This window comes from Crassostrea angulata, chromosome 3, assembly GCF_025612915.1.
Source record: "Crassostrea angulata isolate pt1a10 chromosome 3, ASM2561291v2, whole genome shotgun sequence".
NCBI lineage: Eukaryota > Metazoa > Mollusca > Bivalvia > Ostreida > Ostreidae > Magallana > Magallana angulata.
Window position 1 is genome coordinate 21,265,499 of NC_069113.1, and position 16,600 is coordinate 21,282,098.

Below are 16,600 nucleotides of genomic sequence, written 5' to 3' on the forward strand. Positions count from 1 at the left end.
ACAAATATCCAGCTGATATTTCATAAAAGTTGAGGACATGACAGATAAAAGAAGCGATACTGACCGTGTTTTTTTTAAGTTGAGGAGATTCCTGGCGAATAGAGGATATATTTCTAATTTTAGGGTAGTTTTTTCCAATTCGTGTGTTGAACAATACATGTATTATGTCATCATGTTCAGACTGCGTCAATGGGGGGACAGCGGTGGTGACTGTGACATAACACAAGCCCAAAAATGTTGGCGCGAAACTGTAAAGGTGCATGGTACGATTTTATTTAATCCTTGTTAGATAATGAATGTGTACCTGTGGTCATACGTTCACGACATCGGATCAGGATAGCTGTGTGAGCACCAATCATACCCGTGTTCTCGCCTCTATGACGCATGTTTGTGACTTGCTTTTACAGTGGTGTCATCCCTGCATGCGTATGTTTCATGCATCTGGTGCGAGAACTTTCCTGTCGGTGCAAATATTGCCTTTACATATGAATTTTCTCCTTTGTTTTTATTTTTCAAAAATAAGATTGTGTTCACATAGATACTAACTAAATAACAATTTAACCAGTTGAAATCAATTTGTGCGGTTATGAAAATACGTTTTACTTGAAAATTTTAAGACATTATAGATCAGTGTTAAATTCATCTGGCAGTCTATTTATGCGTTCTTTAAAATTGTCTATTATTAATAAAGTTTATATTATATATTTTCTTCTTTTTATAGTTTTGTGATAAGCAATAATTGAGTTATCTCTTGAGAGATCGAGACGTGTTATCATCGAGGGCACTGACCACGTGGACTGACGCCAAACGAATCAATATGAAAGAATTGTCTTTTACCAATCGACAACGATAATTTAAGCAATTTTACTTATTTCGTAATGATAAGTTATTTATAGAGATATAAAATATAAACAGTAAAAATGTTTGCTCGGTTGACTCTAATTGGGGTTATGTGGTTTTTTTTCTGCAGTGCTTGAAATCTTCATGCAAAATCATGAACCAGAAAGCACTGAAGTTCATTTTATTCATCCATTGTGCGTTTTAATGCAACGCATGAATATCCATTGGTATTCTTAAACTCGAATTTTTCGTTTTATTTTCTAATTCGATATGATAAATATACTTTACACTTAAAAAAAAAAATGATTATTCGTATATTCGAATGCAGACGATCACGTGATTGAATTAATTATAGACACGTATTACAGTAAATATTATAGCATAAATATTATAAAAGTTTTTTTTATTCCTTATTATTAAAAACTAATGTAAATAAGGCCTAACGCTTTTCATTTCCTTCAATTTGTCTGCCGGTGTGTGTGCAAGTGCTCAAATTATATTCAAATCGATACGTACAAGTAGTTGGTCTATTTTAGTTTCCAATAAAACTCAAATCTTACAGGTACATGAACATTGCAAGTTTGAAATTGTTTGACTATTCTGTTGACTTAATTACATGTATCATCTGTATATCATTAGTGGACGTTGTATCATTAGAGATTGCTACAATGCATAACATTTAACAATAATTGTTTTCAAATTTGAAAAGAAAATAATTTTTGTAAAAAGGGGTAACGATCTTTTCGCTCTTTCGTGTAATTAAATGAAAGTAGATTTGTAACTATATCCAGTGGTTATTTTCCATGTTAATTCTGATGTTTTTGATAATACTTGACAATGCAAACTTCGTATATCTTTCGTTTTGTGATCCATTGTTTCATAAATCTTTGTTATTGAAATATTGCTGAAAGAAATAATTATTGTACTTTAAAAACGTTTCAAAATTCAAATTACTACTCTACTATGACGAAACTTTACCTCAAGAACAGATGCCCATACTAAACCAGTTTAAATCAAGTTTTAATTGAGAAATTGTTAACTTACGTTTAATATAGCCGCATAGTATTCTCGTTTGACATAACACAAGCGCAGTAATTCTTATATTAGCCTCATTCCGTATTGGCTTATTTCTCTTTGATGAGTTACTCAAAATATTCTACTTTTAATACATAATGGGAATAAATAATAGCACCATACAGGTTTTCTAAAATAAAATATGAATTTATCAATGAAAAAAAATCAACCTTTGGAAGTAACTATTAAATCAGATATTAATCATCATATACAAATACTTTATATCACATAAAAAAAGATCTGAAAAAAGTAACTGTCATGTACATATATTTATCTTCACCGATGATTTTAAAAGCGATACCCAATTAATATCATACAAGTCTTGTTTTACAGTTCATTCTTTACACACAATACCCCCCCCCCATAATTTTGAGAAATTTTCATTCTTCATTGTGTATCTACATGTAGAACCATTCTCCAGGATGTAACTTCCTGAGAGCCCGGATGTTCTTGGAATCTCTGACTGACCATGCAAAGCAAGAAACGGCTCACAATCGTTATTCCAATCGAGTCCGAGGATGCAAAAAAAATCAACCCGTGTATATGATACAGTGCTAAGCGCCGACGAGGGACTGCAGCTTGCCAGCTTTGGTTGCCAGACCAAGCACTGGGATTGATTAGTGTAGATATTAGACTTTTCCCCCCATCGATACTGTATTTGTAATATCAGCAGTAGTACTGTTGAGATCGTCCGCGAGTAATCTAAATTTATTTGTTTTAAATCGAGTCATTCAAATTTTGCCTGATCTTAAATTTATTCTTGGAAGTGGGGGTGTTTACACTCCTAAAATCTGACCAGATTTTTCCAAGCTAATAGGCAGCATGACACAATTTCATTAAAATTAATTGCTCCATGGTACAAAACATTTTTGACAAGTGTATATGTAGCTTTCACATCCGAATCTTCAATTTCAAATAGGTTTACAACAGCTAGAGAATTTACTGCGGGAAATGATTTGTTTCATGTTGTAAATTAGTACATAATAGATCTTAAGAATATTCAACAAGCTGTAGCCTTACTGAGTACATGCATTAGTTACACAATGACGGCTTAAGTGCCAATCATGAATTTGATTTTGAAGCCTTACAAATTACTAAAAGTTTTTCAATCTGTACTGAAAAGAATAAACACGTTCGTTGAAAGATTGATTAATGAATAGTAAATGTTTACACATTATATTATGTCAATTTTGCAAATGATCAGTGATAAAATTTACCTAATAAATGCCCCAAAAAATCGCTGTATCTTTTCTCCTCAATTAAAATAATCGCACGAATCCCAGATATATGAACTTCTTGTACTCATAAGATAATAAAAAGATTGCAGATATTAGATGAAAAATCGTTGTATATAAAACGATTGGTAGATACATAGATGTATACTCTGCAACATTCCAGTCATTTCATCATGTTTAGTGCGTGACGAAATATAAAAAGATATTGTCTAATTTGCGGATTTTGCACTTAAAATATCTAAATCATAAAATATATTGCAATAAAAAAGAATAGAGATATGGATTTAAAAGAAAAGTGAAACTGATTAAAAATTAAATCGACAAACTTTAAAATTTATGCAAAGCATCTTTCGCACTAAGAACTTTTAGATATTTAATTGTGAAAACTGTGTACTTTTATTATACGCGCTGTTTCTTTAGAGTCGGAAAATACAATGTCTTGATTTTTGCATAGATTAGGGGGTACCATTACAGCTATAGCAAGAATAGTTCATGTATATGCTACTAGTCCCTGTCCTGTGCTTTGTTACTTTTATAAAGTGTGTTCAATTTATCTTTAGAAAATAAATATTCGACAAATATGTTTTTAATCCTTTCGCTTGTTACCAGTGCATCATATTCATCCATTTCTCCTTCAAAATTGGCAATGTTTTCAAACGATAAATCATTGTTTTATCTTTCCATTACATACAGAAGATCAACTCTAAGTAGCTCTGGATCGGATTATTGTAATCCGGAACGCCCAAGGTTGATCATTTATATGCAATGATAATAAAAGCTTCCTCGCCCTTTTGGCCAAGTTTACTTCTACACATATGTATCATAAATATTTGTATTGTGGGTGAACAAAGCTTTAGATGCGATGCGAGACATTGTGGTAGATTATCATTAATTAAACAAATTTAAAAAAAAATGTAAAAAAAAACAACAAAAAACCTTGGCATTCATAGGTATGATATGTACATCATCAACTGGTGAACTCGCTTCGTCTGCGAGATAAAGATCGTGTTTGGTCATTTGTAGTGAAGAATCCTTTTTATTACCTGACAACCTCTTTGTACACATGCAGCCCCTGTTCTGTAAATTAAATCTAAACAACTTGCCGCCACATGATATTCTCTCGCCTAGGCAGCATCACTTCTCCTCTTGTCTGTTTACGCGCTGTTTTCCTGGTTGTTCTCGTCTGCGTATCGATCGACTCGGCAAAACCATTCAATATGTTTATGATATTCAAAATGGCGCGTACGAGGAACTTGAGCATGCGGTGGATCGAGACCCCGACTCAAGCCTGCAGCTGGATGAATTCGTTGACCACTGTGTGATGAAATATTTTGATACAGTCTACAGTGATATGGTGCCCAGGCTTATTCGTGTGTGTATTTTGTTTTGTTGAAACAGGATTTGATTAGTACGCGAAGGCTTGTAGCAGTCAATCTATAAAGCCTGGCTCTGGAGCAGAACGTTATAGAAGGGGGTCTCTCGCTCGCTCGCGCGCTAGTGATAAACAGAAGATTTGTACTTTTTTTTTTTACTTTCTTCTGATTCTAGTCTGAATAAATCGAATGCGACCATATTGCTTTACTCGCCTATTGATTGTGGTCCTATATGAAACCTCAAGACCGTACTGAAGTTTATGTGACAATGCAGCCACCGAGTGCGGAATGTATTTGCTCAAGGCTTGAAATAATTGATTCAAATCATTTTTTTAATCGGGAAAACTGGTAATTAAAATTCTTGTGTACATAAAGGTGTCTGTTTTTTAAAATGCTGAAAACAGAAAATGTATTTACCGACCGATAAGCCTTTGTTGAACTTCAAGTTGCTGCTGCTGAAGTGAATCGGTGTGGAGAAAATGATTTAAAAAGTTCGATGGTAACTTTTAAACACAGCCTAGAATAAAGCATCGAACAAGATGCCTTATGTTTCTGTGGAGATGGAAATCGAGTTTAATTGCAAGGAATTCTATTTGAAATATCTTGTTTCCAGATCAATCAATTAAAAGAGAAGAAGAGGAAGAAAACAGAGATAAAGAAACAAGAAAAAATCTGAAAAGATGAACGCTATAAAGAAAATGAATTAGTAAAAAAAAAACACTCTGTCAGTAGTGTGAAATTGCGAATTCAAGCTATCTGTATTCTGAATGATCGTGGAATATCGCATGGTGTTTAAACAGATAGGCATTATATTTTTCCCATCCTGTGAGTTCAATACAAAATCGGAAGGAAATGTGTTAAACGGCATCCACTTTTCAGGTTGATAATTTGCACATTGGTGAAAATTGTAAAAGAGAAGAGAGAAAGAAACCGGGTTTATATTCCACGGACGTCAGAAAAAGATTTCAAAGTGTGGATCATATTGGCAATATCTACGGTATTATTACAGTTAGTGTACACTTGATATGTAAGCCAACACATCCAGCTTATTGATCGAATAAAGTGAATGTCCAAAACGAGAGAGTGCTCAATACGCAAACGGAGGAAAAAAAGCACTGTGTTGAAGATGAATCGGGAAAAATGATTTTTCAAGCAAGTGCAATTCAGAGAGGCTGTTCTTTGTTGATATACGTCTCTCTTTTTAGAGAGAGCGTGTTGTAGTGTCCAATTTGAAGCGCCCTGTGGGTCCATCGAAAAAATCGACAATGGCGTTGACTTCAAGCAGACCTCTCTACAAACAGCGGACTGAGTCCCTGCCAAACACCCTGACCTCGGTTATGTTTGGAAACGGTCAGATCAATCCCGAGGATAACCCCAACTACCTGGTCTATAAAAAGGTACGTGTCCTAATGGTCCTAAAATCAAAAACAAAAATCAAGACAAGGTAAGGGTTTTCACCAGTCAACCATATAGAGAGAATAAATGACCACTCTACAAGGGCTATACACTATGTCTTTGGAGCAATAATATGATGTAGATATTGAACAAACTATACAGGTGTTCGATGTGGGGCTCTAATATTTTGCATGGTGAACAGACGAGTACTTGTAGACTCATTCGAATGTTCAGCCATTGTTCTATGTATTGTTTTTCAAAGTACTGTATTAGTCCAACGACTGGTTAGCATGTACTTCTGCATGGTAATAGATACAGAGCTAATGTTTTAGCGTGAATACGTGTATATATCTGGACATAGTCCGAAAAGGTATGAGGTACGTGTCCTACCAACCAGCACCCAGTCCCTGATTTACATGACTGGAATATTATTTTGCGTACGTGTATACTAGTATATCAGGTACACATGTATATCAGAGTCAAAATAAGTCTATAAAGAGGTTTCCAATTAGCCATTGTGACATTTATGTTAAGATTTATATATCTTACATAAAACGATTTGTACGGGAAAAACACAAGTGATTATCAAGTACGAGTGTACCAACGGATGGTTAATAACTTAATATCCTTTTGTTGTCTGTCAAGAAGGCGTTCTTCTTGTCTAGCCGTCGTAAAGTATTAACGATTAAGTGAAGGGTAGATGAGTTGACACAGGATCGAGGACATCTAATATATATCGAAGGCAAGGATTAGAAATTTGTTTTCCATAGTATTGCTGATCATTTTCGCAGTCGTTGCAAAACCGTCACGAAATGCCAATCAATAATCAACTGGAAAAATAACGAGAGAAACAAAAAAAAATATTTTAACCCTAATACGCGTAAATACGGATTTTTACTGCTAGTTTTGAACTACATTATTAATAGGAACATCTATATGGCGATGTACCACGTAAGGTCTGATTCAGGGTTGTTTTTTTTTTACTTTTACTATATACGTGTGCTTGTAACCTTTATGTTCAAATTCAAGACGTCAACCGTAGAAGACTGACGTCAGGAAGTGTAACTGGCACTACGGCCACTGCTTTCTTGTTCATAGAATTTCTAATTATAAAAGTGGTATTTGATTGATCGATACTAAACGAAGGATCCATCAACCTGCGATACATATATGTACTATCATTTTTATGAACAGTGCATATACCATATCCACGGAAATCATCGAATTTGGTCTTTGCAAAATACAGATCACAGTCCGTTAGAAACATCATGATCAATGAAGTTTCGGGTACTGATTCTGAATTCCCTGTCGATAAAATATGGCAATCTCTCTCTCTCTCTCTCTCTCTCTCTCTCTCTCTCTCTCTCTCTCTCTCTCTCTCTCTCTCTCTCTCTCTCTCTCTCTCCCCTTATCTAGTACATGTACTGTGTACGCACACACGTATACTCAAAAGATTTTCAGTCTTACCCTGTGCTTTGTATATACAAAACCCCGTTTTTGTTTCAAACAAGCGAACTGCTTGCACACAAACATGACTCAGAACTGTTAAAATGAAAAGATATTTATCATCCCAAGGTTCTGTCTTGTTGCTTAACTACTGCCAAATCCCACAGACGAACGTTTTACTTGAATCTTTCAATTTGTGATGGGTTGGAAAACAAAGTCTTTTGTTACATTGCTTTACTTCTTCTCTTCAGTTTTTCCTAATAATCTGCAATCCTCCGACAGATTCATATCAACTGACTGATATATCATCAATATAAAAGAATACATAGCTGGAGCGATGATGTATATATTACAGGGCTATTCTATAAAGCATTGGGTTTCCTCCTTCTTTCATACATAGTGCGCTTATCACTGTGTAAGTTGAAGGCAAGACGGTGTGTCGTTTTAGAACTATTCTTTCTTATTTTATCTGGAGAGAGAGAGAGAGAGAGAGAGAGAGAGAGAGGGGGGGGGGCTGGGTGACTGATTCTGCAGAACTAAGCTAATCATTGCGGGGGAAATAAAACCCCATCATTTGAACATGTGTGAATACAAATGCTGCACATGCCATTTCAACATCAATCAACAATTTTCTGTTCAGCTTTGGAATTTAGTGGCTTTATTTTTAAAAGAAAATTTCTCATGATTATTTCTAAAAACATTCGTTATTATTTGGGAGCAATTGACTTCGATTTCAATGTGTGTATTACTGAATAAAAATGCTCAAGAAAAGACAACTACATGATAATTTTTATCGTGATAAAAATATTATCCGGAAATAAGTTGGTCAGTGTTTGGTTTTATGACGTAGTTGCTGATGCGAACATCCCATATGAATTCAGTATGAAATCTATATTCCCAAATGCCCCAGCTAAAGGCAATTTAGCCATAAAATGTCAATAGCATTTTATGGACATTACTATATTACATTACGGGCAGTATATAAACTTAATAACACTGCTCTTTTCGTAGCCGATTTAAAGTGATTGACAGTGAAATCTACAGTGAAATCAAAGCAAGAGTCGGTGTGATACCATGGTGCTGTGGTGCTTTTGTGAGAATAGTAAGTTCTCTGCCACTGCACTAAACATATAAATTAAAGTGCAGCATGAAATGTGGGTAGGTTTCAAAAGTACAGTTGATTTTTTCTCTTGAAAACTCTGTACCATTCAAAGGATGCTGTTTATACATATCTGGTGTACGTAGTCGGCGAATCGGACTGTCTTTATGGTTAAAATAGTACTCGTTTGTCACTCACTATGTTCAGCTGATACTTCATGCATATATCGCTTACATGATATATAATATGGCAGATGAAAATTATTTCATCTATCCTTACAGGCTCAGGAAGGAATTCAACATTGAGGCGCTAAGGGCTATATAGACAAATCACTGCTTGATCCTTAAGTTTACAGGGTGCATTGGGGAATGGGGGTTAGATTGAGTGCTGTAAAAGCAAAAGAGAAGAGAGAGGGTATGTTTTCCTTTTGGAAAAGGTAGATGACTTTGTAGACAATGAATGGCAATGTATATACAATGTATTTGCAATGCAGCATGTCTATTAAATAAAAATGTTTCTGAATTCATACAGTATTATCTTTAAGACAGAGAAAAATTCTTGTTCGTGCAGTTACTATAAAATTATTAATCTAGCAATTGCCTTGTTAACTTTATGGGCCTCACACATGTATCCATATTCCACTACGGGTCTTTGTAAACAATACATGTATAATTCACCCTTCCCCTTTCCACTGCAGAGACCCGTTTTAATTTCAGCTCCTATGAACACATACATGTATTTCCATTAGTTTACAAATTTTGTAATGTACCTTTTCCAATAACCTCTGAATGCAGAGATCACAAATCACAGCTTCCTATAGAACATGTATTTCTAGCTGTTACAAATTTTGTACAATTACCACCCCCCCCCATTTTTTTAATAAAATTATTGGGGAGGCAACTGCAACCTCAGCCACCCTTGTTTTGGTGGCCTTGATTTTTTTTTCTGTTTGGTATCATATCTTGACAATGCAAGTTATTTTACATTAACCCCCCCCCCCCCCCCCCCCCAAAAAGAAACCCCATTGTTTTTTCGGAATGAAGTATCAGCTCACAAGTATGGGACAGGGTTAATTCTGCTGCAAATTTCAGACATATAAATAAAATTTTAAAGAACATATCATTTGTGACATTTCAACTTTGAATTCCTATATATCTGCCTGATATGAATAATATACCTGTACATTTGGAAGAATGTATACAAGATGCATGTATCGGGTATATGCTAGTATCTTTCAAAACTATGATAAACAAATTACAGGTAAGTTAAATATCTCATAAAGTAATTTAATATCCTTTATATGTACATTAGTTTAATGGAATTACCCAATGACATCAATTTATCCTTGATATTTATCTTTATGGTATTCTGAAAATTCACCACACTTAAGGCCTTTGGACAGTGGTGCTTTATATTTAGGAACTTTGAAAGCAAGTCAATAGGTTATTTTATTTGCCCCTCATTAGTCAATTCAGCTTATTTGTACATGTAATTTTGATTTGACATGCATGTTAATGTTAACATATATATTTGTAACTTGGCTGAAACACAATAGTTAACTTGAAACTTTTATATGATGTAACCAATTACCTCTAAATGCCAAATAATGAAATTGATGAGAAAAAAATCAATGCTGCTTCATGACAGATTGCTTGCTCTTGATTAAGATCATGCAGGCTTAATTTATCAGATGAACTTATATAAACATTTTGGGGGGGGGGGGGGCGGGTTTGTGGGTCAGGGTAGTGGGGGTAACAATGCCTTTCACTGTTGGCCGAAGACACAAATAATTAGGATGATTGGTTACTTATATAAATAATATCATGAGCATTCTTTGAATGCATGCCTTTTTCAAAAGAATTCTACTACTTATTGATGATTATTAAAACATACCTCACATTCATTTCATACATAATTACATTAAAAATCGTCCGGTTTTAATCATCAAATGAATTTGATCATTATAGCTACTGAATTTATGCGCTTGGATATATGTTAATTGGTAACTAGCTGAGTTTGCCATGGACAATTTTCTTTTTATTAACAGCAAAGTTGTTGATGAAAAAGGGTAAATTTAACCAAATATATATTCATTATCAATTTAACCAAATATATTTATTGACAATCTTTTAATAAGTTTGTAGCTGTCAAATTCATTCCTTATAGCTCAATTTTCTATTGTCCAGTGAAAAATGATATGAAAAAAAATGAACTAAAACATCATGCAAAATAATGCTGCATGTTGCGCATCTCGTCGTGACTTATGTAAGGAAAACGTCTATGCAAGCTAGCTATATAGTATTAAATACTAATAATTCCCTAAGCCAGTCAAACAGTGCATTATAGACAAAAATTGAATTCTTTAAATAAAGTAAGAGAAATTTACTGGTAATGAAATTGCAAAAATTTGAAATCTTGAGTGCCAAACTTTTGTAACTGTTGTAATTTCATTTACGGTACATATAGTTAATATTATAATCAAATGTCAGAAATCTAAATTCACAAGGGATAATTCTCATGTGTTATATGGAGATAAAAGTTTAATTAGAAAGTTTATATTTGCAAACAGGTTGTGTGAATCAATTTTTACACTTTTGAATGTTTTATGAGATTGAACATTAGTGAGAAGGACCATTAGTAAGAAGGACATGAAGTTTATTTAGTCTTTCTTCTTTTTTAGATGTAGTTGTCAGCGTGATATTAAATTTAGTAACATTTTTATCAATTATTAATCTTAACTGTGCATTAAACTCAATTTCAACAGAGGCTATATAGATCAATGAGTTTTGATTGATTGTTTTCACGTAGATTAAAACTGCTTTTGTGTTCTCCAATATCGTGTCATTTTTGGCAATTAAAACCACTACACACTTCTTCATGCATGCAAATCTCTACTTTATGTCATATAATCATGCTTATGATCATACACTAAAGTATACAAAACCATTGAAGAAATGAATTTTTAATGGCACTTTTGTGATTATAAATGTGGAATTACATTTTCATTTTTTATGGGTATGTACCAGGTAATCCTCAGTTTTATTGATGAAATTGCATCATATCCCATGAAGCTCTAGATTCCACAATAAAAAAATGACTGATTTCGTTTATTTAGCAGCATAATGAAATTGATTTAGAATTCTTTCTTTTAAATTAAATCTTTCTCATAATATCACAAATATGATAGGCTTATCCATATATTTTTTGATGACACGCCCCCCCCCCCCCCCCATTAGGAATGGTTTTATATCATAATATTTCACACTGAAAATGGCGTTGGACCCTTCTCTTTTCCCATCCTCTAGCAAAGTGTCCAATTCATGAATCGAACACTTGGCTTCGGACACTTGGCTAGCAGTGATGCTCTTTTCCAAGCCATTGATATTTTGTAATGTTGAACCAGTCGACATACCTAGTTAATATGTAGAGAAATTGTACAATGGTATTGAAACTTTTTTTGGAAAGGGCTTGAATATAACTGTGTTTGGAAGGGCAAAATAACTAATCAGTAAGTCACAAGTTATTAACTTACATAATTATGTCATGCGGCATTGCTGTAGTATTTTTTACTTAACGTAATCAATATATAAATAAGTGCTCTTTGCATTAGTTGACTTGTCCTGTTGAATTAAAACTCATTTGATTAGGTAATATTGGGTCCTGTATAAACAAGATTCCAGTACTATCATATTAAACAAAAATTGAGTGGGGGGGGGTTGATTGTTGTTGTTTGTCACATCACAACAACTTACAAACATATAGCAGTATACTGTTCATTTTATCTATTTTGGCCAGACTTTCCCCCATCTGCTTAAATATATATCCTGCAGATACAATCTGTTTCCCAAGATTTTTTTGTCTGCATGACTTCTGATATTGATCTGACATTACTGTGGTATATGAGGGACTGAGTTCAGTATTATGTTTGTGCATAGTTATCATGGTAATGGTTTGTATGATAATATTTTTTTTTTGGAAATCATATATATAATCTAACTAGGTATTTGTTAGACAGGTGATTGAATTAAGATTTTTAAGTTGACAAGCAGTTGCTACTTTACCTTATTGCTATTTATAAAAGCTACAGAAATATATTTTGTTCTAAATTAAGAGATTTATAGAAATATTTTATTTTGTACTTTTAATCATTCTGTAATATTAGTTACATCTAATGAGTATTACGGTAATATATGTATCTGCTTATAATTATTTCTTAGGAAAATAATTGTTGTTCATTTTTGGGTATTTGTAAACTGCCGTTACTATATAGCTAAATATGGTTTAAAAGGAAACTTGGAAAGGTGCCTTAACTACATATGTATCAAAAATCTGGTTAAAAAAGAACAAAATCAAGAAGCGGTTTATTCTAAATGCATGACTTACATAACATTGACTATACAGTTGATTGTTTGAATTCATGCAAGTCTGAAGGAATATTGCATGCAACAAAGAATTATCAGAAAAAAAATTATGCATAATGACTTGCATGTGTATGCATTTAGCACAGAATGCACAGAATGGCAACTGAAATATTCAAATCAGAAAAATTTCACAAGTGTATTAATAAATGTACTACAATTTTCAAGCCATTTAGGGCTTGGGATAATTATATCTGTGGAGCTGACATTTCTTCTTTCGTGAAGCAGTTAGTTTCTGTGATAGTTATGTGATGTTTGTGAGCTTTTATTGAAGACGACAGTTTATTGATTGGGAATTTAATGGGAAATCTGATTCTTCTCAGCCATGTTGGGAAGACAGCCCAGTTACTGGCAGAATAGCTTGTTGCCTTTCCTTGCTATAACTAGGAAATAAAACCAGTTGGATATTATCATAAGCTTATTTCAATTTTAGTGTTTTTTGCAAGCTATTGAATGCAAGCTACATGAATGTACATGTAGTTTATTCCCATAATTATAATATCATACATGTATAGTATTATACACTTCAGCTTCAATTCATTCTGCACATAGACTTGTTTTTGAAGAGGAAAGGGGGGGGGGGGCAGACCTATTCCAAATCTTGGAGAACACATTGTCATTTTATTTTCTTCATAGATTGTAAATATTACAACTGAAGTGTAAACCATTTATTTCCCTTAAATGCAATTAATATTGATAAATAATATTGACTATCAATCCTTTTCTCTATAGGAAAAAAGATGTCCACATATAACATAATTAAAATATGGTGTTATATAATGTTAAATGGTACTATGAACTATGAATGATCTAGATCTGACATTCAATGTTCATATGACTTTTAATAAATCGTTTGTACGGTATTAATAGTCCTAATTAGCAATTGCCTTGCATGTACTTGTGGTATTTTAATAAACTCTCTGTGACCTATATATATATTTAGTTTACTGGTAGACCCTGATTACAAATTTAGCTCCAAAATATAACATGTAGAATTAAGTGTAGGTATTTTCTGTGACATATATGTAACTAACATTATTTAGAGAGCTAACCCGAAATAACATTTCATACAAAACTTAAACATGCTTTTTGAAAATATTTTTTTCATAGACTGTTTATCATGCTGATACATGTTTTAACTTATATTGCACAGCCTCGGTGTCTAATTTGTGAGAGACATTTTTGTTTATTTCAGTACTTTCAGTACTTTGATTTTACCATAAGTCAATATGTTGTTTGGATTTTACACATGCAAGGGTTCTGTGATCCAATTTAAATTGTTTTCACCCGATATGTTTAATTTACATAATATATGTTTACAACTACCAAAAGACATTAATTTAAACATGTATACAGGTATCAATGGTACTGGCCAGATGCATTTTTTCTTGTCAATCTTCATTTATAAAAGTTAATAATAATAAATTATATAAGGCAATCTCTATTACTTGTAGTGTTGCAATTTGTTGATTCTCTTAACCATTTTTTATGTGCAAAAATATTTTGCAGAAGCTAGAGCATACCACATATGTGTAGTTTCTATATTTCTTGCAGCAAACTTTTCTTTTGCTGTACGTGTTTATTTTAAAAATAGTATCTGATCAACATAATCTTGGTTGCAAATGCTGGACATGTTTTGCAAAATGAAATAGATTTAGAGTATTAATGTATTTTCACCCTTCTTTGGCATCTAGCTGTCTCTCATAGATGATGTTTCAATATATACTGAAAAGGAGCTTCAAATTTAGACTGATGCTGTCATTTTTTATTCAGATGGGTCTTTATTTTGCCAGTTGCATTCCAGTACAAAATAATGAATTTGGACAAATTAGATAAAATCAAATTTCGAAGTATATAATTTCAGGGGATTATGCATGCAATTGGTTCATACAACAGATATCTCGATGTTTTATAACTTTTATATAAATTCATGGTTTTTGAAAATCTTAAAGATTATAAAGATAATCTTATGCATGATATGATATGGATGTGACCCCTGACAAGTGTACATAAAATCTCTATATACCATTGATAAAAGGTGATGGGATTTTATAAATCAAGATCAAGTTCATGTCAGTGAGTGCTAATCAATGACTAAAAAAATATAATCTATCAGAATCAATCTAAATGTTCAAGGTTACAGCTGCACTTGTTATGATAAAAAAATAAACTTTGGAATGTACGTTAAATGTATGTGTACAGTGGCATTGTTTCAATTAACATTTGTTTTCTTTGAATGGCTATATATAAAGTCATTGTTGTAGGGAAAAGGATGAGATCGAGTCGAAACTTGAAAAAACAATCATACTATACCATATTAATTACCCCCTCCCTCAACCCACCATCTTAATCCAGTACTACCTGGAATAGACAGGGATAATTTTTAATACATGTATATAGAATGGCCCATATTCCTGACATTTAATATGATTCTCAAAATGACTCAATTTGTCTATTAATATTCCCATGCAGTTTAGAAAAGGATTATATGCACTATTGATTTCATATTTCATAAATTTTAATGATTTATAATTCAATCATCGCTATTTTGATCATAAAATTTGAATTGTAATCTTAAAAAGATCTATTTTAAGATCTGAAATATATTGATCATTGTATTGAATTTGTTGAACGAATGCCATTAAAAATCCCATAATGCCCTGAGTGCTCCTAACAGTGTTTGAACAGAAAGCCACGGCCATTTCATCCTGACAATACTTCTGCTCCATATAGAAGCTTATTTACAGGTGTATTGATAATCGGTGATAGATATTTGAAGTGGTACAGATTACCATGAAGAACTCATTACCATTCACACCAGAAGCTATATGCATGCACAGTGCAGTATGATAATACAGTGTAATGAAGAAAAAATAAAGTATGTAATCTTTTTGACAAAATTTCACAGAAAAATCAATGGAACAGGTGTAGAACAAGCTATATTTTTCTTCCTATCAGAGCAAATCAATTATAAACTTATAAGTTATATTATGGTTAAAATTATTACATGTATTATGACAATATATCCAGGTTTGGGATAATATCAGTGGGGCAAAATTTTAAACATGGTTTTAGGGTTTAATTGTTCAAATCACATTTTTAGCTCACCTGAACCGAAGGTTTATGTGAGCTTTTCTGATCGCCTGTTGTCTGTTGTCCTTTCATTCATCCGTTTTTAATCTTTTCACACTTTTTTCTTCTTCTCTGGAATAATTTAATAGCAGCCTTATTGAAAGGGGATTCTAAATTGTTAAGATAAAGGCAACAATTTTCTGAAAAAGAGAGATTATCGTAAAACAATGAAAACGGGGTTAAAAATATATAGAAAAATGTTTAAAAACATATAGAATGATACAAGGAACTGTTGTTCAGGTGAGCGATGTGGCCCACAGGCCTGTTGTTTTTTGTATTGGTTGATTACCGGTTTTTTTCTGCGAGTGGGCCATTTTTGTTTTTTTAATAGTTTTTTCTCAAAGCGTGAAAATTCAATCCTATCAAAAACAACTTTTATTACTGTTAGCACAATGGGCTTATAAAATTCACATGAAATAAATAGCAAAAAATAATTTAAACATGCATGTTATCAAGGGGTAATGCATTGACTTGGAATGAATGAGAAAAAAATTGCACCTTTATGATTAAACCATCAGTTATGTATATGTATGGCATTTTGTTTTCGGTTTTATTATTTTCAGTAAATACAGTAAAACACGCTAATAG

At 32.9% G+C, this 16,600-nt stretch overlaps 1 protein-coding gene across 12 annotated transcripts in view; it reads left to right on the forward strand.

Moving 5' to 3' along the window:
- Positions 1–4,295: 4,295 nt before the first annotated feature.
- Positions 4,296–16,600, forward strand: part of LOC128175620 (regulator of G-protein signaling 7-like) — a 42,879-nt gene continuing 30,574 nt past the window's right edge. For 6 of the 12 annotated variants that reach the window (XR_008242700.1, XM_052841385.1, XM_052841386.1 and 3 more), the window contains exon 1: positions 4,298–5,919. Coding sequence is in view for 9 of the 12 variants with exons in the window: in XM_052841385.1 (XP_052697345.1) it covers positions 5,788–5,919 (132 nt within the window). In the remaining 3 variants the exon portion in view is untranslated. Of the gene's footprint in view, positions 5,920–8,219; positions 8,466–8,500; positions 8,522–8,743; positions 8,877–16,600 lie in introns of those variants that run through there. The other 6 variants (XM_052841394.1, XM_052841384.1, XM_052841391.1 and 3 more) reach the window with 6 other exon arrangements.